Source organism: Amblyomma mixtum, chromosome 6, assembly GCF_055824585.1.
Source record: "Amblyomma mixtum isolate Tamu chromosome 6, ASM5582458v1, whole genome shotgun sequence".
NCBI classification, from domain to species: Eukaryota; Metazoa; Arthropoda; class Arachnida; order Ixodida; family Ixodidae; genus Amblyomma; species Amblyomma mixtum.
The window spans coordinates 91,170,506-91,192,659 of record NC_143017.1 but is presented as its reverse complement, the minus strand read 5'-3'; the positions used below and the strand labels follow the sequence as shown (position 1 = coordinate 91,192,659).

The following is a 22,154-nucleotide window of genomic DNA, read 5'->3' as shown; positions in this document are numbered from 1 at the left end:
TTTTCAAAGCGTGAGTCTGATTATCTTGGGAGCCTGCAATGTTCCATTTTCCACTTTACGGACGCTAGAAAGATGCGTCACTGTCAGACAGTGTATTTTCCCCAGACTATAGTAGCGAAAGTTGTGTGCACCCCACGTTAAAAACTATAGGACAGAGGGCCTCGTTGCTCTATCTGGGCTCGCTTCGCGCATCTGATTAACATGCAGAGTTTATTACACTGTTCAGTTTTGATTCCGGGGACGGATTTAACGGGAGGGGGGTGTTCCCAAGCGAGAATTTTTACAAAGGAAAACCACGATGAATAGTCGTCGCGGTCGCTCGGTGGTAATGGTGCTCGGTTGCTAACACGAAAGACGCGGGTGCGATCCCGATGGAGGTGAAATGCTAGGGGTCCGTGTACTGTGCGACGTCAGCGCACGTTAAAGAACGCCAGGCGGTCGAAATTTCCGGAGCTCTTCACTGCGGTGTCCCTCATTGCCTCAGTCGCTTTGGGGAATCCAAACCAAACCAAAACCACGCTGAACACCATTTTTTCAACCAATAAAGTCCAAGAAATGCATGGTTAAATGGGACTGCCTCCCCCAATCCCACAGTTTCAGAACAAAAGTGGAGGTTTCCTATCAGCTGCTGAACTTGTGTTGCAAGGAAATTAAATTTGATTTGATTTTAGCTGCTGACCAAGAATTACTCATTTTAGGACTGATACGACTGATGATTGAAGAATTGCGTCCTGCTTTACGTGGCGTGATTACAACAATATAGAAAAGTTATTATGTGTCATTTTAGACAAACCGACTCTTTTTAAGTGTGGTTCCTTCCTTCAAATTCATTCGTTAGCGATGACTTTATGAGAGAAATAACGGCGGACTGCGGATGGGCTGTAAAGCGACGTGTTGGCGCGTAAATTCTCTGCGTATTGCGTAATTACGCGGAACGAATCGGTAAAAACTTATGGAGAGAGTGACTGTGACAGAGCTGTTCCGCCGAAGCCACGCCGAACCGACTTCAGATAGTCCGTCGATTCTCGGAGTGGTCACGTAACCTCTCCGCCACGCCTACCTAGGACACCCGCATGCAACCGATTGGAATGGCCACTGTGCGCCGCAGTCGGCACTGCGCTCTAACTGCATGTTATAACGAGTTTTGCACAACGGAAGTGGTACCTTCTAAAAGTGATGAGCGTGATTGAAGCGTGATGAGTGTAACTGAGCGATATCAATAAGTCAGCGCGAAACTGGATGAGGGATGGAAGAAAATGGACAGTCATTCACACATTCAGGATACATTCAAGACATACTCCTTTTCTTCTGTCCTTCGTCCAGTTAGTGGGGCTGTTACGGCACACCTTTAGGTCCTAAGCTAACCGGTTTATTCTTCCGGTTAACCTCCCTGCCTTTCCTCCTCCGCTGACTTTGGCAAACTCGCCACAAATCAACGACCACAAGCTCACTTGGTGAGCTGCACATTCCCAAGTCTGTGCCAGTTCTTCAGCCAAGTTCCGATGACAGTCGTGCAGATCCTTTTCTAAAAGCAGTCCCATATCTTTCATCACTTGCTAAAGCCCCCCCCCCCCCCCCCCCCCCCCCCAAAAAAAAAAAAAAATAATCAACGTCAACTGCTGGTCGAGTCACAAATCATACCTGTCGACTGAACTTGCCACAATGCCCGCTGAGTGCTGAGTAGCTATAGGAGACGATGGCGGAAGTGATTGATTAATCGACTTACTATAATGGGTCTTTTACGGTGCTTTGTGCGAAGCACTAGGCGAACTTCGATAGCAGTGCATGCCCGCTTCCTGCCATTGTTTGGCTGCGGTCATTAAAGAGTGCTTCCGTTTCCTTTTCTTGCCGAGGAATAGGCAGCAGTTGCCTTTATTTATCGTTCTTCGTTTCTCTCTCTTCATCTCCTGTTCCCTCTCCCCGCAGCGGAGGAGCACAACCGCTTCCGTGAAATGGAGCTGTACATGCGGACGCCGCAGCCGGTGCCCCTCGGCCTGTCGTCGCAGTTCGTGCCTCGGATCAAGGTGGAGCTGCCGGAACCGCCCGAGTCCCCTCTGCGCCGGCTGCACACCGACTGCGGCGGCGTCATGGGGCTGGGCAACTGCGACGACAGCCCGCTGGACGTGCGAATCCACCCGCGCTCCCCAAACGGTACCAGCAGCGCCAGCAACGGTGGTGGCGTCGGGGGCTGCGCCAAGGCGACGCCGACCACGACGAGCGTGGGCGGCGCGCCCATGGTCGACAACGGGGAGGTCGAGGAGATCGTCGCCAACGTCGAGTTGGCCGACGACAGCACGGGGGACGTGCTGGACGACCGGAACAGCGGCTCAGGCGGCGCCGCCGCCGCCGCCGCGGCCGCCGGAAGGATGCCGTACGCATCGGCGCGTGCCGTGGCCGAGCGGCAGCTGGCCGAGCTGCAACGCATCCACGCCGAGGAAGAGCACAAGCTCCGGGTGGAGCTGCTCAAGAAACAGCACGCGGTGACCGACCTGCAGAGGAAATACTGGCGCATGAAGGTCAAGGCGTTCGCGCAGAAGATCCACCACGGTGACAAGAAGTCCATCGAGGAGGACGACTCGGACTCGGCCGACTGACGGACTGCTTGTTGTACGCGGCTGGCTTCCCAGTTCTGCGTGCGTGCGTGTTTGTGCGAGTGCGTGCGAGGGCGTGCGTGTGTGTGTACATAGTTGGGACGTCGCGACCCGTTTTCTGTCTCAATTTTTGTTTTTATTTCTGAGTGCCATGTGAACATAGCTTGCTCACGCTCATGTCTGGTCAAACTTGTTGTGGGAGGGCCACCGTTTCTCGATCGCTGTCTCTCTTAAGTCATTCACAGTTTCGTACTTGTGGCAGAAGAGTCACGTGCCCCATGCTTTCTGTGCTTTAGTCGCTCCAGACCTACAAGCTGTTCTGTGATCCGAAGAGCTGGTCGACGTCTTTTGTTTGCTAGTCATTTGTTTTACTCTGCGTGTGATTGAAAAGATACTGTGGGGAGGGACAGCTGCGTTCACCTGTCGCTACAGCGCAAGCCCGAGTTTTATTTTGCTCCATATTTCTTTCATTCAACGTTTGAATTACGCAGCATATTTTGCTCAATGGCGTGCACTGTGGTGAGGAGCGTCCAGGACCCGTCGTTGTGCCTGTCAGCAAGGATTCTTATCTCACGCCTGAGTTCACAGTAGCGGCTAAGCATGATTTTTCTTACTGTGTAGTTATTGTGAGTTGACAGTGTCTGCTCCATTGTTTTATGACGTCTAACCAGGGGCAGTTAGGTGAGGGAAGAAATGTTCAGGGAATGCTAACATGGCTGCAGCGATACCCCTAGAAATATGGTCAACCCTGCGGGAATGACAGCTGTCTAGTTTCCGTTTTACCGACTTGCTCTCGCATGAGCTGGACCATTCTCTCTCCCCCCCCCCCCCCCCCCCCTTCGCTCCCATCTCACTCTTATCCCGCATGCTTCAGAGAGGAAATTTCTCGCTACACCACTGCTAGCAACGACGGGTCCTGAACGACTGCTTGTGTCACTGCGTCTTTGAGGATCGCGGTAGGAATCATCAATTCCTTCTCAATTGCTGAGGAGCTCTTGAGGTGTTTCGGAGTGCCTTCCTCGCGCGCATTAAATGTACGAGCCATGCCGGAGTGAGTAGTCTAGCCACTTAACACTTTCCGTGTTAATTAATGTGCAACGCCAAAAGTAATGTAAAGTCAAGACAGTAGGGTGTAAAGTTGTCGGCGTTAGGGGAAAAAAAAAAAAAAAAGAGCGCCACTATACCACAACTGGTATAGTGGCGCTCGTCTTGTGCGTTTTGTACTGAATGTGCTCTTTGAGTCGGAATAATATTCCTTGGCATGTGCCCATTGGCCCAACTAGCCTAACTAGCCCAACATAATAACAATTTCTAAAATAACAATTTCTAGTTATTATTGTGTGTTGAAGACATATTTATAAGGAGCTGGAGATGTGGCGCGAGGAGGGCACGCCGGAACGACTGTGTTATCGAGATGTCGCCTTATCTTTCCTCTCGTGACGACCAGCACTCCTGCGGTTCATACACTCAAAACGCCGTTGAACGCCCACAATCCCGCTGGGCTTTGAAAGGTGCCGAAACTGCGGCCACCCTGTTCGTCTTCTTGCTGTCGGAATGTAACGCGATCCTATGCAGCAACGAGACGGTGACCAAGAGATGTTTGAATGCGCGTTGCCAAGGGCTCAGTGCAAAAACGCCGAGTGCAATCTGACTGGAAACCTTACGCCTTCCGGTCGTTGGGATTCGCGGCTGACACGTATGCGTGGCCGGCTTAACTTCGGAAGCGTTGGCGGTCGAGAAGTGCGACTATGAAATGACAAGTGGGCACTGCACAGGCCGCCTCCGCGCAAACCCGTTCGAAGCAGCGCCCGTCTTGCCTTCCCAGCTGAGCTGAGCTTCAGTCCAAACCTGTGCCAAGTTTTAGAACCTGTTCTGTACTGCGACTTATGCCACGCCGTAAACGGGGCAATGAAGCAGATGCCGTTGTAGGCTTGTTGAGTGAAGTTGCATATTTATCAGAATGTCATCTGTCATGACGCTCCAAGTAGCCATCGCTATGCGTAAAAAAAAAAACAAAAAAAAACATCAGCGATGATTATCGTGGACGTGGAACTGCAGCAGCTTTCAAAAGAGCGCAGTGAATGTTTTCTTAAAATCTTACCGGCTGTTTGTCATTGCTCGTTGACTGCTTGTCAGTAATTAAGAACGTCGGCGTATATGTTTTTCAACGAGCGGGCCAACTTTGCGCTGGTGTGAAGGGCGGAAATACACGTCGCTGCATGAAGTCGTTTATGACGATGAATCATTATTGATAATATTCAGAAGGGTTAGGGGACATTTTAAGGGTAACGTTAGTCATCGTATTTTCATTTCATTGAACGGCTGGCATGCCGTGTTAACACACGACCGTTTCTTTTGCTGAACATTACATTCGCTGCATCGTCATTTCTTCATTTTTGTGTGTGTTTAATTAGCACAGTGTTGTTTATGGTGGGATTGGAAAAAAAAAAAGCTGATGTCGAAATTTATGGGCATCCAGTGGCAACCGCTCATTTATACACAGTTATGCAAGCCAAGGTTTAAACCCAGCGTACAAATACAAATGAGTTTAACTTGTATAGAGCTAGACGCAGTTGCTTGTGTTTATAGCAATGACGGTAACCTCTCGCCGAAGGTTCCTGATGTATCAGGTTGTACCGGAAGGTATTCAAAGTAGCGGCGACGGTTTTCTGAACGCCCTTGCATTGAGGTTGTGTGAGCGGCCAAAATACGTAGACAACCCAATTTCGTTGTTAGGGCAGTTGCCGTAGAGGAGTTTCGCTTTAAATAGAGTTTCTTCGCCGAGAAGAACTAATGCTCGCCTTCAGGTAACTAAACAGCTCTTCACTGACTTGGCGAACGAAAGGCCCGCAAATACAAAAATTTGCTAATGGATGCTCATTGGTTTATTGCTTCGCCGCGTTACAGTCTCAAATGACGTCATCGGTCTTCTTGCCATCATTTGCGGGTATTTAAGACGCTGAAAAGTGGGCTTTTGTAAGTCGTTGCTGCTCAGCAAAAAAAAAAAAAAAAGAAAAGATTGTCGCCGGAACTGACGGCTTACACATAGAAGATAAATATGGTTACGGATTCTTGCTTTCTTATTTTTTTTTCATAGCCATATAGAGCGCTTAGAAAAACATAAAAGAGGCTTCAAAGTAGGACTAACTGGAAGGTACGGTGGAAAGCAAACAAACAAAAAAGGGACACTCGGGAATAATTAAAGGAGTACCAATGAAATATTTTAACCCCACAAAAAACGGAGCGAAAATAGTAAACGATGTATCTACTGAAATAGCTTCCGCCTCTCTCTATACAGAAGGCAGCAGAAGTCCGTGTTGCTACGTTGCAAACAAGCAGCAGCGATTCTATATTTCAGCCCTCCGCTACGGCGGAAGCTGATCGCTGCAATGTTCCCATACTTGCGAAGAGAACTAGTTTTGCCAACTAAGAGCAAGAAACTGTCCCTCTCGCTCGCATTCGGAGCGCGTTTTTATGCTTATGCGTGCACGAATAAGCGGCTGTCGTCTTCCCTATGCGGACCATTCGCAGAGCTCTAGATGCGCACCGAAGAGCGGCAGCTAGCTCCGCGGTGGTGTTTAGCGTGCTGGTCACGCCATCGTTGTCGTCCTATGCCGACAGGCGGCGAGCGCGCGTCAGAGCTGGTCGTCGGTATTGTGCCAAGGTCGTCGAATATAGGCTCACTTTTTGCATTACACGAATGCTCTGTAGTTTTCCTCCTAATGGTTTCTTTTTTTTTTTTTTTTTGCTTTTGGCGCTACCGCCTGCACGCTGCCAGCTGCCTTCCAATAGCTGCAGTGCGTTTCGACATTCTCGATCCTATTCTTAATGGAATCTGATCTCCTTTGCACCTCTTTTTTTTGTTAATATTACGAAGAAGGATGTCGAAACCGGCATCAGAGTGGCGGACAAGGAAGGCGGCCTGGTTGAATATGAAAATTTTGTCGCTTTTTTGTTTTTTCGTTTTGCAATTTCCGAAGAGTGGAAATGAAGTGATTTGAAAAGCGCGACGCGCCTGCTTTTCGAGCCTGCGGCGAGTTACTCTGTGATCTCACATTGTTGTGCCAAAAGATGCTCACTTTTCCTTTTGGTCATTGCTGTACATAAAATGAGAAATATAAGCGCCTTTTTCAACTTTGTCCTGCAGTGCGTCCTTTGTTTTTTTCTTTATTTGGCTAACACTTACGCACATTTCATACATATTCACTCGCCGAGGTAACCGAGTACCTGAGACCAAGGTCGTGGAATCAAATCCCTGCCGAGGTGGCCGCCTTTTGTTGGCGGCAAAATTCAAAACGCCCATGGGCGGATATTTGGTGCACAAGTGTCACGGCGTCGTAGCGCACATTGTTACCTTATCACAAGGAGTTCGTGATTTAGAATTATTGTGCAAATAGGAGCTTTCGCGTCTATTACTTTGTTCGCTCGACTTGGCACCGACCTTTCGAAATATTTTCGTGTTTTGTGAGAATTATTGAAGTGTGCCACTTTGCAGGCGTTCTCGAAGCAGTCAAATGAGGGAAGACTGTAGGGTTAGCATTACCTCCGTAAACACTTACTGTTATGCCGTAGGTTTTGTGCACTTAAGTGCACCGGGTGGATTAAGTTTCAAACGCTAGATAGCCCAAGAGAGAACTAGCCCAAATAAGAGAAAAGCTAAAGAACATGCTGCCAAAATAAAAGCTGTTGCCTGTCAGCTGACCAAAAGAAAAAAAAAATATGGTTTTAGGTTTCTTGCCAGTCGAATGTCACAGCGATGTCTGTTCGAGCCCTCGCCTCCCACGTTTTCTAGAGGGCCAGCAAACTTGAATCCAAACGAACACATATATCATATTCTGTCTATATGACAAAATATCGTCATATGTATACAAGCACGTACGTATAGCTGTCGTGAAAAATTTATTAAAGGCGACCTTAGATCCTTGGTATCCAAGGCTCTCTGACCGAGATTCAATAGCGCTAGGAACGATTCGCACAGCCGGAAAGAGGCTGCATTTATGCCCATAATCCAGACTTTTTTGGGGATACCGCGTTCCATTAACTTTTGACTTTCGGTATACCAGATATGGCCAACATATTGACACGGTCGTCCATAGCTCTTATTTGTCAGACTGTGGTTGAGTGACCTATGGGAATGGCGACGTCTCTTGAGTTTCCTGCTGTGATGAGCACACAAGTGATACACTCTGACAACATATATTAGAGCATGTAGACGTGGAAAAGCTCCCTGGTGCTGTTGCCGCTACATACAGACAAAAAAAAAAAACAGCCAAGGTTGGGCGTTGGAGTCTGGTTACTAGCGATAAAAAGTTCGTCACCCTGTCATATGATCTCTGGTGAGTATAAAACTGCACGAACAGCGCTTTTGCATACGTTGGAAGCGCGAATGGGTAGACAGCAGCGCCGTGTCCCGGGGTAAACAGGGGTTGTCACTGCACCCTTCGCCGCATTCTCGACGCTTGGCAAAGTGACGCTGTGAACTGTTATAGGCTTTTATGAGGTAATGCATTGCGCCGGCATGTTTTCCGTGTTGAGTGTGCACCAGCGCTCCACATTTGCTACACACACCCACAAATGTTCGAATGAAGGAGACAGATAAAAAGTCATTGGGAGTCAGGGCGACCAGATCTTAATGTCTTAAGAAAGTCCAATAGATAATATTACGTGCTGTGAACTACACAATGAAAGAATACGCTCGTTGAACAAGGAGCATCGAGATGTCGCGTGTGGTATTAACTTAGCTACGGCGGGGTTCTCCTCCTTTTTGTAACATGCTGTCTGATATTTACTAGGGTTAATACCTGCTTTGCACCTTTGGCCCAATTAAAATAATGCTTCGACTTTGATTTTGTGCAGGACTCTTGACTGACCTGTACTAATTGTTTCGTGATTACAAATTCGTGAAGGAGTAGAGGTCGTAGCTGAGAAGAAAAATAGAATAAGTCGAGCAGGAAGCCGCGATTAAGCTACTACGAAATAAATTGACACCAACAAAAAGCAAAATAGTTATGTCGAAGAAGGATGGATAGCTGGGCGAGTTGGTAAAAGTTCGTTGTGGGTGGTACAGCACGAAACAGACGAAAGCACAAAATAGAAACCATAGACGAGCGCTGTCGGTAATCTTGAGCATAATGTCAGTAACCTTGAGGTAACCAGCTGAATAATATGTTGTAGAAAAAAAGAAGTGTGTCGGTGGTTTAAACTTGGAAGAATATTGTTTAAACGTGGGAGACCATGGCAATGGTCTATCAGAAATTCCGTACAGGCACTATCAACAAAACGTGCGACATGTAGAAGTAACCATCAGGGATTTAGTGCAAGAAATAAACCACACGCTACGCAATGTTTAGACAAAAGCAATTGGGCATGAGAAAATTAATGGCAAGATGGCCTTGAATATTAACCAGCGCACAAATTTTGAGCGAGGGTGGTATTTTACGGAGTAGGAAGAGTGTCTTTCGAAGAAGGGAACGAAGATTCATGACTTTCAGCGGTTGCGTAAACCGTTTTCCAGGAAGCTATCTTGGTATTAGCTAGTCCGTAGCACAAGCGCATTCAACTTCAAGCAGGCCACGAAGGAAAATGATCTCGGACCAATGCCAATTTTAACTCGGGAAACGAACCAAAGATGGAGCATGGGGTAAACTTGAATATGCTATGCATGACAATCGATGTCGCCTTGAGAAGGCAAGTATTCCCACAGGATCGTGAAAGTCCCTTTCGTTTGTTTATCTATGAAGCCCTTCATTTTCGCTATAAGTGCGTGTGACTGCACATCCTCTCAGCCTATAGCTGCTACCTCACTATCCGACAAAACGCGCTGTCCTTGAGTTTCCCCTACTCGACAATGTGTGTTCATAGGCGCGCAGCAAGTCCAGATACCCTTGGCATATTACCGGGAGAATGCGGTCCCGTAATGCAAATTGAAGCATTGTGCGTGACTTGAATCGAGCTCTGCGTCGTTGCGTGGTAACTTAGATAGCCTGATTGGTCGCTAGCCTACGGGGACTCAATTTTATTATCAGCTTTCCCAAAACACGTTTATATGTTGGCGCGTTCCCAGGGACAAGAAGAAAACACTGGGAAATTTGACCGCTTGAAGCGTTGCTCCCGCCACCTACCGGTACCACCACCACTCCTTACTCGGAAGAGCTCGTTTTAAGGGACACGATGTGGCGCTCTAAGCGCACTCACCTCTCGGGACAAAACAAAGTGCGTCAAAGTATATTTGTTTCTGAGACTTTTTTCTTTGCCCGGAGAAAACTATATATCCGCTGTATGCGTTGATCATCTTTAACTGTCTGCTGCATTTTTTCAGCCCCGAACAATTATCGTAAGCTTCCATTGTAGTTTCACTGGCTCCCCTTAGCCGCGGCGCGATGAGTGTATGGCGCGCACAAGATCTTCAGCCTCTTGCATCTTTCTCCACTTGGCATGGGCACGAACACTGATGGTTTCACCACCCTGCGATGCATGGAAAAACGCGTTTGCTACCGCAGATGTACCGATAGCTTATATTTTTAGCGCGTGGTCAGAGTGTAAATAACAATGATTGTTATTGTTATCACCATCATTATTGGAATCGTCGGGAACTGCATACGTGCTTATCAACAGGCCTTCTTTCATTTCTTCTCGAGACCTTCTTGCTTTTGCGCAGCGAAAGGAAAAAAAAAGCGAGGAGGAACAGAACAGCCTCTTCACTCATTTCAGACACGTCACATTATTCAGGGAACTGCCACAAATGTCCTGTGTTTGGGACGTGAAAACATTATTTTCTATGCGGCACAAGGAGAATATGCTCGTTGTTATTGAAAATATCGAAAATCGAAGTCATGAGTTTAGTATAGGGCGGGTCAAATATCCTGCATGAAAGCGAACAGATAACTGCGTTACCCTAGCAGGACAGCAGTTAACTGTTCCGTTTATCAAATTTATTCTTCTATGAAAGCTCATTTTCCTTTTATTTCGCCTACTTTATTATTCACTAGTGTTCGTTTTCTAAATCTCGCAACATGAGCCGCAGCTCAAATCCAATTAAATAGGCGGCAGTAGCCTGAACTGAACGAAGCGGCGTCACGTACTGCTTACTCGTGGTCAGGAGTAACCCTGTACGAGCATCCTAAGCAATCATAAGTACCCAGCTGCACTGCATCGAAACCTCATATCACTTAGTGGTCGCTTCGGCGCAGTTCACTGGGTCCGCCTTTGATGACAAATAACACAAAAACTATCTCAGTGGTTCCAGCGACCATGAGCAAACAATGTCTGGAAGACGTCCACTCATTGCCATTATTTTCAAATATGCTGTCAGCAAGCTGCATTATGGTGAAGCTGCTTTTCCCCTTTGCATTCCTTTTTCTGTGTGATTTGTTGCGCAAGAAGTTGTTTGGCTTGGAGTGACGAAACACGTTTTGTTTCAGAGCAGAGCTTTCGAGAGAACTTGAAAACCTCGCAGCAGTATACGGCGCCTGGCGACGGAATCCTAGGGTGGAATGATGCGCATGCACCGCCGAAGAAAAAAACTAATCTCAGGACAAGACGGTGTATTCAAATCTCTCTCCCTGAAGTAAGCGAGTGCGAAACGAGGACAAAGCCGGCTTAAAAGTTATTTTGTTCAGCTCGACTGGCGTTCTCGTTGAATCCTAATTGTTTGAATGTTCATCTCTGCAATAAACTTTATGCAGTCAGACACAACTATACAAAGGTATTATAGAGGCACGCACGCACGCACGCACGCACGCGCGCGCACACACACGCGCGCACACACACACACACACACACACACACACACACACACACACACACACACACACACACACACACACACACACACACACACACACACACACACACACACGAACGCACGCACACACACACACACACGAACGCACGCGCACACACGCGCACACACACACACACACGCACACACACGAACGCACGCACACACACACACCCACACAAACACACACACACACGAACGCACGCGCGCACACACACACACACACACACACACGAACGCACGCACACACACACACACACGAACGCACGCACACACGCACGCACGCACACACGTACACACACACATACACACACACGAACGCACGCACGCGCGCGCACACACACACACACACACACACACACACACATTCAAATAGGCTCTCATGAAGTCAAGCATTATGTAAGCTGGTGGTGTGCCGAACCGGTGGTGTGCCTTATGTAATGTGCCTAACCGTCAAAAATTGAGTTCAAAGGTGAATGTAGTGCAAGATGAATGTGACTGGACATCAGAAGAGCGTACCTTCTATGAGAAAAAAAAAAGAAGTGGGGCAGAGGAATACTGAGGATTGCCAACGTGTTTTATTAAGCAACAGATGCCTTAACCAGAACAGACTCACGAACAATAATCAACATCCAACGACATTATTCTCAACCGCGAGACTTCACCACAACAAGACTTCACCGCCTCACTCGCATCGATGGCGATCGGTCCATATCACGGAGAACACAAAACTTGTTGACATGTGCGCTGTGGAGACATTTATACGTCTGTTCAAACAAATGCAACAATGCTTTTTTTTTACATACAAAGCTAAGATTGTACCCAAAGTCAGCAGCAAGTCGTGGAATAAAGAGATACACCATTATGTAGTGTTCTGGTCGGTAGGTTTCTTATGGCAGGCAAAGGATCCGAAGGGTTGAGAAACGATCTCTTGCACACTATCTGCACTGGGAATAACCCTTATTGCCTTTATCGGCAAATTTATTTCGTATGGAGGAGCACAGGGCACTTAAGTTCAACACATCTGAAAACTATACTGAAATAGAGTTAGTTGTAACCGCAGACCAACTACACCACTAATTATCACTTTAAAATCAAGAACATAGAGCTAGTCTGCTGTTGATAATACATCTTGGTCACAATTAAGCTAACATGGCACACGCAAAAATGACGGGCAGTTTGTTAGCGCAACGTTCTTAAGTGATGCCAATGAACCCAGTGGCGCTTCGACGACAGAATCGGTGGCAATAGCGTCCAGGACGTTAAGCGTCGAGAAAGAAACGATAGTGTCTAATATTGCGTCGCCGACGCCACAGTGCTAGGGTATGTCAACTCAGCTCCTGCGCTTTGTGGTTAGTGGCCAGAACTCCTGCGATTATGTGGCTCGGATTAGTTCATGTGAATCTGATGTGAAGAGAAGAGTTGCCCAAGAGCGGTTGCTGAACCAGGTTAAGCAACTTAGGTCGGTCATGAATTCCCTTTCGCTAGCAATAGTAAAGTAAGATTGGTTTAGAGTGAGTTTGAAGGAAAACTGGAAACTTTCTTGGCTTGAAGCACCTTCTTCTAGTTTCATTCCTAGACTCTGCCGACTTTTATTTGAAAAAGACAGGTAAAAAAACTCAGCAGGGAGCCCAAGACGAAGGCAAATTTGCGTGTCGAAACGTTGGCTATAGGACCGGGGCTGCCCCCTCCTTTTGCTCACGTTGTTTTGTGTTGAGAACACCTAAAGATAAGCACAGCAGTGATATATTCGGAGTACTAAAATATCCAGAACCTCTGTGTCAAGTTGTTTACTCTTGAACTTCTGGCTTTATCTGTGTCAAAATCGATACTTCGGCACGAACAGTTGGAAAATGCTCTATTTTTTAAAACAAAACGTGTTCTATGCCACCATGCCACGAATTATAGAGCGTGATAAAGCCACCCTAGACACAGAGAACGTCAATTAAGCTGCGTCAGAAGGGTCTAGGAGATCTTTAGAAGGGATTTCTGATGAACCGAAAACATGAATAACATCCAGTGTTATCTTCCAAAGCCAAGATTACTATTCCGTTTAAACACCACTGCAAAAAAAAAAGAAAAACAAAAATAACCGCTAGAATGACGCGAATTTGTACTACAAGTGAATGCTGCTTCTTTGAGGGAAAATAAAGGCTTGCAGGAATAGCGATGCGACGATGATAAGGAAGTACAGTTTTTTGACACTTTGGTTTGTCTAACAGCGTGGCTTGCAACGATATTCACAACCTGAACGCATCCCTCTATGCTTGAGAAATGCAGACAGTGGTTGTTAAATAGGGATCTACAGAGGGAAAGGTGTGTGCGCGAGGGCACACAAAATAAAAGGAGAGCCTAAAAAGAGCGAAAGCTTATTGCAAAATTGGATTAGGTGCAAGCACACTACCTTAACAGGTGCACCTTGGCCTCAACAGGCGTAACTTGGCCCGCCATCTTGTGTAACAGGCCGAAATTGGCCTCAACATTTCATTAAACCTGTGATGAACAATAACATCGCGTAGTAAAATGTTATAAAACTATTATTCAAGAATCCAACCAGAATTATTCTGTGCAGTGGAACCAAGACACTTCTCCTCTATCGTTTTGTATCGCGTATTTGGGTCGAGTGTTAGCCAACCCAACCTTACTTAGCCCAGAAAACTGTTATCGAACCCTAGTTAATACAGAGAAGAGTTGCAGTGCCGCTACAGGCAGCATTCAGGGCATAGATAACAGCGCAGTTCGACCCCCGCCAGAACCCTCCTTTCAAAATTCGCGCTATTACGCAAGTGGACTGTAGGGGCTAGCCCTGCTCTTCGCTGGGTTGCTGCCGTTCGAAGCTGTCGCTGGTGTTCTTTTCTCATTTGCTGCGCATGTACTTATTTTGCGCAGCTTTATAATTAAAGCTCCATGCATTAATCAATCTAATTTTGCTTCTTTTCTTGGAGTATGCCATTCCTTAAGTAAGCGGCTGAGACGTTTACATGTCTAGGATAAGTTTGGCCCGGCTGTATAGGCCTTAAAACATTTCACGTGGCTAATCGAGCTTTCAGCCCCGTTGAGAGATGGACAAAATACAGCGTTGCGGTGTTGTTCTGACAGTGAAAAGGATTCCGCAATTAGCCCAATAGTTTGATTGAATGACGGCGTGCAGTAAGTGTTCGCTGCCAGTCCTCATGAAGTCTCTGCGCTAATATTTGAACAGATCTTGCAGCTACATGCCCAACAATTCTGCACAAAAACATTTTTGAGCGGCAAACCTGTTATGAACGCGGGTTTTTCATATAATGCATGATTTCACTATAACAATCAATATATCCGCATCTCACTCGACGGCAGTCTCTTGAATTTTTTTTTTCTATTAACGGTTTTGCAATCGTGAAAAGCGTTCCTTATTGGTTTTATATGGCAGCCTTAAATGCTCGATGCGAGCGATGGAAGAATTTTACAAGAAAGACTTTGCTACACATCGGAAGAGTGGACCATTACCTTAAATATTTTTGTAAGATTATATTACAATTTTTCGATTTTCAAAATTTTTGACTGAAATCGTTGGGCATGAAACTGAAACACGGGAAGTTAAGTTTACCACGAGCCGTTGGTCACCGATATAACAAAAGCCAAATTGTACTGAAGGCTGTGATTAGAAGTCGCTAACGTCCCAAGCGAAATGAAAATTCGTAGTGCTGCTTATGTTTATCAGATCCCAAGGGATCCCAGCCTGCTGAAAGGAGAGGAAGATGACGGCGGTCAAGACTCAACTCTTCATTGCCCTCTGATTCCTTGACGGGTGCAGATAAAGTTATTTCATCATCATCTTAATCTAAACTGCTTTTATTGGAAAGTTGCGTATTTAAGGGACAAAACCCTTGTCAGAGATTCTTCCGTTCTTATTACATACTTTGCCGACAATGCGCTGCGATAGCTGCAGACCGATAGCATGAATAAGTGTAAATTTCCTGCCTATTGTCCGTCGTAATTAGTGGCATATGTAAGATGCAGCGCCCACAAGCGAAATCTTTCTTCGCAAAATCTGTAGCTGTAGAACTGTCAAGGACAAAAACACCAATAATACTTAATGTTTTTTTTTTTAAATTAGCGATGAGATTTTTTGGAGCCTAGAACTTGTTTTTCGTTCTTTTAGTTTTGCAGTACGTTTCAAAAACTTAAAACTGGAGAAAGGACCTTGCAAGTGCCTCAAGATGTGAGATGGGGGGAAAAGGAACCATTTCTTCTCGGGAAAAAAAAGCAAAATGCTTGCTTCACCTTCGAATTTTCCGCATGAAATTAATATGCGGTTTGCCGTGACTATCACAGGGATGACATAAGGGTTTCTCGTAGTACTCGTAACAACAAAAATACACTGTTCTGCTTCACTCACTGAACGCGAGGGTAGATGTCCTGCGTTGCGGGTCAATGTTGCAGCTCGGCCGCAGGCAGCAATTTTACTGCCGTCCAAATCTCACTTTAGGAAGTTTTTCAACATGCATTCTTATCGAAATGTGGCAAGCCAGAGTGAAACGCGCGCTCTTCTTGCTGTTTAAATGGCGTTGGCTGCCTAAGGTTATTACAACTCATGTTCTCGTGAGATCTAAAAAGTGCACTGAAATGAGACAATTATAAACATTCAGAATAATATATATATATATATATATATATATATATATATATATATATATATATATATATATATATATATATACAAACGGAAGAAGCCGAAATTATCTCCCCTCCCCCTCCCTACTGACTCTTCGTTAATGCATAAACTTTTTAACGGCTTAAGAGCAAGATGCTAACATGTCGCGCTTGCCGCGAATGTAAAGAAAAACAGAGCAAAAGAACAATTCGCTTGCTGACATGGATCACGTAAGGATTTCTTCCCTGCTATGACATTCGTGTGTTCACGCCATTGTAACAAGTATCATTAGAATAAGAACTAACGCCGTGACTTCTTGCTGTGCCTATGAAGCTCATCTCGGGCTGGTCCATTTTTCTCAGGCAGTAAACTGCTTCCACGAGGCCTCCAACAGGTAGGCGGAGTAAAGACGGACACTCCGCCTTCGCTGGATGCATGCGGAAATCTGAAGACAGGCGGCACCTCGACGTGCAAGTGAACCATCGATGCCACAGTCACATTTGGCAACAAATAACGTTCGGCAAATGGAATCCCCAAAGAGGGATGGTCCCTAAGACGGCCCCTTGTAGAGCACGGAGAGGACCTCGGACAGCCGGACGTCGATGGGCTCGCGGGTGTCGTAGAGCGTGGGTGCGTCAAGGATGATGGCGCACGTGCCGACAATGACGGCTGCCGTGAAGATCCATAAGAACAGCCGGTCCAGCACCATGGCAACGTACTTCCAGTCTTCCTTCACCTGGTACGCAGAACAAGCACCACGGTTATGTCAGTGGATGAGAAAAAAATTATTTGAAAAGACAGACGTGTACATTTAATCTTTCTACTGCAGTGTGTTATTGAAAACTGTTTCACGCATGGAAGACTTGCTAAACACAACTTACAGTTAAGAGTTAACCCACAGCGCCATGTCATAGGATTACAGAGGAAATCTTAGATATCTTACGTTCATTTAGGTTTCATAAATGTTGTTGCAATAGATGGTTTAAACTTCTGCACCCATGCGCCACACCATCAATAGGTCCTAAGTGTGGAACCAAGCAGGAAACGGAGTTCCTCCATGCCGTCGCAACACTGTTTTTTCATGCGGCAGCCTGTCTGCATCATGTTGAGTCTACAAATTTTCTTGCCCCTTGCGGTCGGAGCCCAAATAGCAGAGTGGGAATTATGCTGAAGTGAGATGTTCAGTGCTCGAGAGCGCATTCACGTTCCCTATTTTGTTTCATACGCCTGCTTGCAGATTATTCAGTCGGCAAGGAAAATCCAAAGCAGAAATTTTGTGCCACTTCTTTGAGCACAGTCAGTTGATGGGGAAAACAACCTTTCCACTGAAAAAGAAGAAATAAGAAAACACTAACGATAAAAGTTTTGTTTCGTGGCATCAAATTGGGAAGCTGGTACCATATTAATGCAGCATTGACATGAATTACAGTTGGATCATAATTTTTGCAAAGCCAGCATCAAAATTCTTGGTTTGGCGCTGTATTGGTAACTAACACTGTTATATCATATATTTATTCTCTTGCGCCAAGTCACTCTTCATGCTGCCAACAAAGCTTCCTGTAAAGAGGAAGATGATCAGCAGTCTGAGCACGAGAACCGACGCGAGGCGCGAGGCGCGAGACGAGAAGACGATGATCGGGAGCTGAAGCAGCAGAGCCGATGCGCGGCGCGAGACGAGAGCGTCAACAGTTCTGGGACCGGACCTGTCCTTGCCCGCTCTAACCGGCCTTCACAGCTGTCAATAAAGGCTGTTACATTCCTAGTATAACTGACGTTCTGTCCAGCACACAACGCTCTCAACCACCAACTTCTGTTTCGCTGAATCATTACGCATGAACATGCACTCAAGAATCTACGAACCTCAATGTGGTCCTCGTATCGACGCGTGTGGTCGGCTATGAGGTGCACTGACTCGAGGGCCCGCTGTAGCTCCGGGCAGAAATGAAGCCGCATTCCTGGCCCTGCCACAGCGGGTGAAGGCGGCGAAGGATGGCGGCGGCCGACAGAGGGCTCCGCAAATTCTGCGAACGTTTCGCTGGGCGCCCTCCGAAGGCCGTGCACTTTGCAGATGATGGGCTCCTCCCGCTGAAAGCGATCTTCAAAGCCGGGCCCCGGTGAGGTACTGGTCGAGGCGTACGACTCTCTCGGATCGGTGCCGTTGCAAGCGGATGGCACCACGAGCTTGAAAGGCGGCTCTTCCTGAGCCGGTCGCGGCATTCGAAGGAGGCGCGGGAGGGTTTGCAAGAACACCCGCTTGACCCAGGGAGCCATGCGATGCGTGGACGAAGTGCGGAAGTGCACGTTGAGGACCACCACGGTGACGCATATGGACAGGGTGACCAGGACCATGGTGAAGAGCAGGTACTTGCCGAGCAGCGGCACCACGAGGGACGCCGGCGGGATGATCTCGGCCAGAAGGAGGAAGAAGACGGTGAGCGAGAGAAGGATGGAGATGGAGAGGGCCACCTTTTCGCCGGAGTCCGAGGGCAGGTAGAAGACCAGGACGGTGAGGAACGAGATGCCCATGCAGGGCACGATGAGGTTGACCGTGTAGAAGAGCGTCTTGCGGCGCATGCTTATGTTGAAGGTGATGTCGATGTACGGGTGCTCGCAGCACGTGTAATACTTTTCGTGGCGCACCGCGGGCACCTCGAGGATGTCCCACTCGACGCTGAGGTAGAACTCCGTCAGGTCCACGCCGATTTCCACGAGGCTCTGGTTCTGCACCTCGTCTACGTGCCGAAGGTCCACCTGCACAATCAATCAATCAATCAATCAATCAATCAATCAATCAATCAATCAATCAATCAATCAATCAATCAATCAATCAATCAATCAATCAATCAATCAATCAATCAATCAATCAATCAATCAATCAATCAATCAATCAATCAATCAATCAATCAATCAATCAATCAATCAATCAATCAATCGCCACAGATAATACATGCCACTGAAATTTCGCTGGCACCCGGGCTATTTCCCGCTTTCGGAGAGGAGTGATCAATTGAATGTCTCTTACACAATAAAACACTGTGACGTAAATACTGACGTTTGTTTGTTATGATCGTTTTTGGGTAGCAAAGCCGTTTATGGCCTAGCATCGCAGAAGACAGCACACGCCTCAGAGCGGCAATACGCGTGGTTTGTCTTTCTGTTGTTGGTTTGCAGCGAACCCGAGAGTGAGTTTTATCCATATAATTATTCAGCCTTTTCTGATAGGGCGTCATCTTCCTGTGGTGTGTGCATTGGTTGTAGACATGAGGATGAGTGACGTCGGATACCGGTTATAGCAGGTATTCACAATAAATCGAGGTTCAAGGATCGGTCTTTCCTATCAGCTGGTTTTCCCGCTCAAGTATCAAGCTCCTGCTTCACAGCTAAATCTTCCTGAATAAGACCTTTGCGGTAGGTACGTTTTCATTGCCTAACACCGGGCCGCTCCTCCACAGCAGTAGAGAGTGTATTATCGCGACGGTTAAGCATTCCGTCCGGCGTATAACTCGACGTCGGGACCATTGTGACTGGAAAAATCCTGATCGGTCGGGAGGGTAGCGACAAAGAAAGGCAGTTTCGCTGAAATGAAATGTGGTGGTCAAGTGGAATCGAACCGCTGCCCTTCTGGTCGGGAGCCGGGCACGCTACCTCTACACAAGTGAGAAATATTCACTCAGCGAAAAAAGTGGAGGGTGAGCACCTGACAGCGCACAGTATGAGAATTACAAGACAGGGCCGCTTGGTTAATTACTCGCTAATTTGCAACACTAATTAATATAGATGATTACGTCAAATTGATCAGTATGTGGTTGCAACAAGCGCGTAGATGTCTGCAGTAGAGGGCAGCAGGGGACCCTTAGCGACCGTAGCAACCCTTGAACGCTATCATGTCATACTCTTAAAATGATCGTAAGTCTTCCTTAAGTGACTGATGGTCACGATAAGATACTGGCACTGGCGAGTGTTTACATAAGCAAACTCGACAGTATAAGCGGATGCGTCAGTATGCGACCGTTAAGCGAAGGACACAGCGCTAAACACAAGGACGAAACAAGACTACGCAGGCGTTACATCAAGACTACATAAGAGCCAGTCTAGAGCCGCCTCATCCTTGTGTTTAGCACTGTTTCCCTCACTTAGCACGATGCACCAACTAGCTTGCCAAAATGCCTCATACGTGTGACCGGTACGACAAGCTGATTTCTCAAGGGGTAGCAGATGCTCCGCTGTAAAGACATCCTTGAAATGTTACCCACATTCAAACTACTGCATGCATATCAAGCTGCCTTACGAAAGCATGCTTAATCTGTTTTTTTTTTCAGTTTATATTGGAAAAGAAAACTAGGGAAGAAAAAAGAAAGTTCAAAATAAAACTTGCATGTTGCCTCAACCATGCAGAAATTCATGCCAGCAGGTTCTTTTCATTTGAGGAGATGGCTAAATATATATTTGCACATTCACAACGGCCGCATGAAACCTAGGAGGGGACAGTTGTCGCCTGCCTCTGCCCCTCTCTTTTTGCGTTTTGTGTTCATAACATTGCATGAAAACTGTTGGCGGTCACCTATAACAGCATAAAAGTGAAACGAAATATAAACAGATTCAAGAATACCTGTTTCAGTCGGCCGAAATTCCGCCTAAAGTTTGAGCAAATCGCCGGGCTACTATGACAGGTATAGTTTAGCGACGCTTTTCTCCGCCAAAACCAAATTACGGTGAGGGGAAAAAAGAAATAACTAAGGTTTTCTGCCTGGCATATCCTGCTTCGCTTTGAGATCTTTGCCGGGCCGGGCACTTCCCGTAAACTCGTAAAAAAATGCGTTAGCATGTGCTAGTGCTTTTCCCGAGTACTTTCCAGCCACACGCAAAAATGGAAATACATTTGCCTGTCATATTCACTCTAACTGGGCAAGCGGTCTGCACTTTTAATATTTTCCGGCTCTTTTAATAAAATAAGAGAGAGGGAAGTTTGCGATGAGCTGCGAAAACCAAGGAGCTCCGACACGGACTCGGCAAGTCTGATTGTTACAAAGTGGACTACTACATTCCCGCGTGGCTTGGCTCGTAGCACGATAAGACAGGCGTCGTGCGTGTGGTTAGGTGTAAGTTGCGCTGCGTTGACATTAATTATGATGTAAGATCCCACTTTCCAACAACTTAAGTGCCGCGGAAGGGAAATTAATATGAACAAATGAGTGCTCTCAGTCTGTGTCAAGAAGAAGAGAAGAAAGAAAAGAAGGAACAAAAGAAAGATAAGCATAAGAACGAAAGAAAGCGCTAAAGAAAGAAATAAGCTGCTTTCTTTTCCATCACTGTATCATCTCATATTCGTGGCCGATTTCTGCGATGTTTTTCCGGGATACGATAGAAGGCAAATTTGGAGAAATTACTGATAATGAGAGCTAAAGCATATTATGGTTTTTTCTTTGTGATTGAACCCAAAAGAGTGCGGAACGCCAGAGGGTTGTTCGGGCTTGTCTGCTAAGAGAAATTGGGCTGGTTTAAAACTTGGTTCTGCGTCACCACCGCTTCAATCTTGTCTCCAGTTGAACGGCGTCCTGGATGGAGACTGACGCGGTAATATATTTCGTGTATTACACAGTAACAAGAGATATACCGCTATAGATGAAGTGAAACTGCCCCCTGTACAAAAGGGAATAACACCATTATATGCTGACGGCGTGTCACGACACCGGTACGGCACCGGTGTCGTTTGTGCCTATTTAGTCATTCATTAGACTCTTGGTAGGTTTCTAAATATATTGGACGCAATGATGTGATTCACTCTCCTGAGAAGTACGCATGGTTCTGGGTAGTTCTGCTTCTCTTTAAGCTTAACGCAGCGGAAAGGGCACGAAAGAGTAGCTTCATTGCGCCCCTCATCGAAAAAGACAAGGGACAGCGTCAAATCTTCCACTTAAATGCGCTGCTAATGACGAAGGCAGTGAAACTCGCGCGCGAAAGACGCTTAGAAAGGATTGCAAAATATGAAATATAGCAGAAAGCAAAGTTCTAAAACTTCTGTCGAGCAACTTTTCAGCACAAAGATAAACTTCGTGGTCTATACATTCGCTTCATATTTTGGTCCGACTAATATGTATTGCGGACTGTCACACATGTGAAACTTTTTGCATCCACAGTGAACGCCAAAGGG

The 22,154-nt window shown here is 46.5% G+C and overlaps 2 protein-coding genes across 3 annotated transcripts in view; one reads left to right on the top strand and one right to left on the bottom strand.

Annotated features, from left to right (window-relative positions):
- LOC149339649 (uncharacterized) overlaps window positions 1-6,737 on the top strand; it is a 40,079-nt gene extending 33,342 nt beyond the window's left edge. For both annotated transcript variants that reach the window (XM_089548351.1, XM_089548352.1), the window contains one exon: window positions 1,927-6,737. In XM_089548351.1, coding sequence (XP_089404477.1) covers window positions 1,927-2,594 — 668 coding nt within the window. In that variant the 3' untranslated portion in view covers window positions 2,595-6,737. The remainder of the gene's footprint in view (window positions 1-1,926) is intronic.
- A 5,191-nt stretch (window positions 6,738-11,928) lies between these two features.
- LOC149339648 (acetylcholine receptor subunit alpha-like) overlaps window positions 11,929-22,154 on the bottom strand; it is a 134,813-nt gene continuing 124,587 nt past the window's right edge. The window contains exons 6-7 of the mRNA XM_089548350.1: window positions 17,864-18,754; window positions 11,929-16,739 (exon numbers count right to left, since the gene is read on the bottom strand). Coding sequence (XP_089404476.1) covers window positions 16,554-16,739; window positions 17,864-18,754 — 1,077 coding nt within the window. The 3' untranslated portion in view covers window positions 11,929-16,553. The remainder of the gene's footprint in view (window positions 16,740-17,863; window positions 18,755-22,154) is intronic.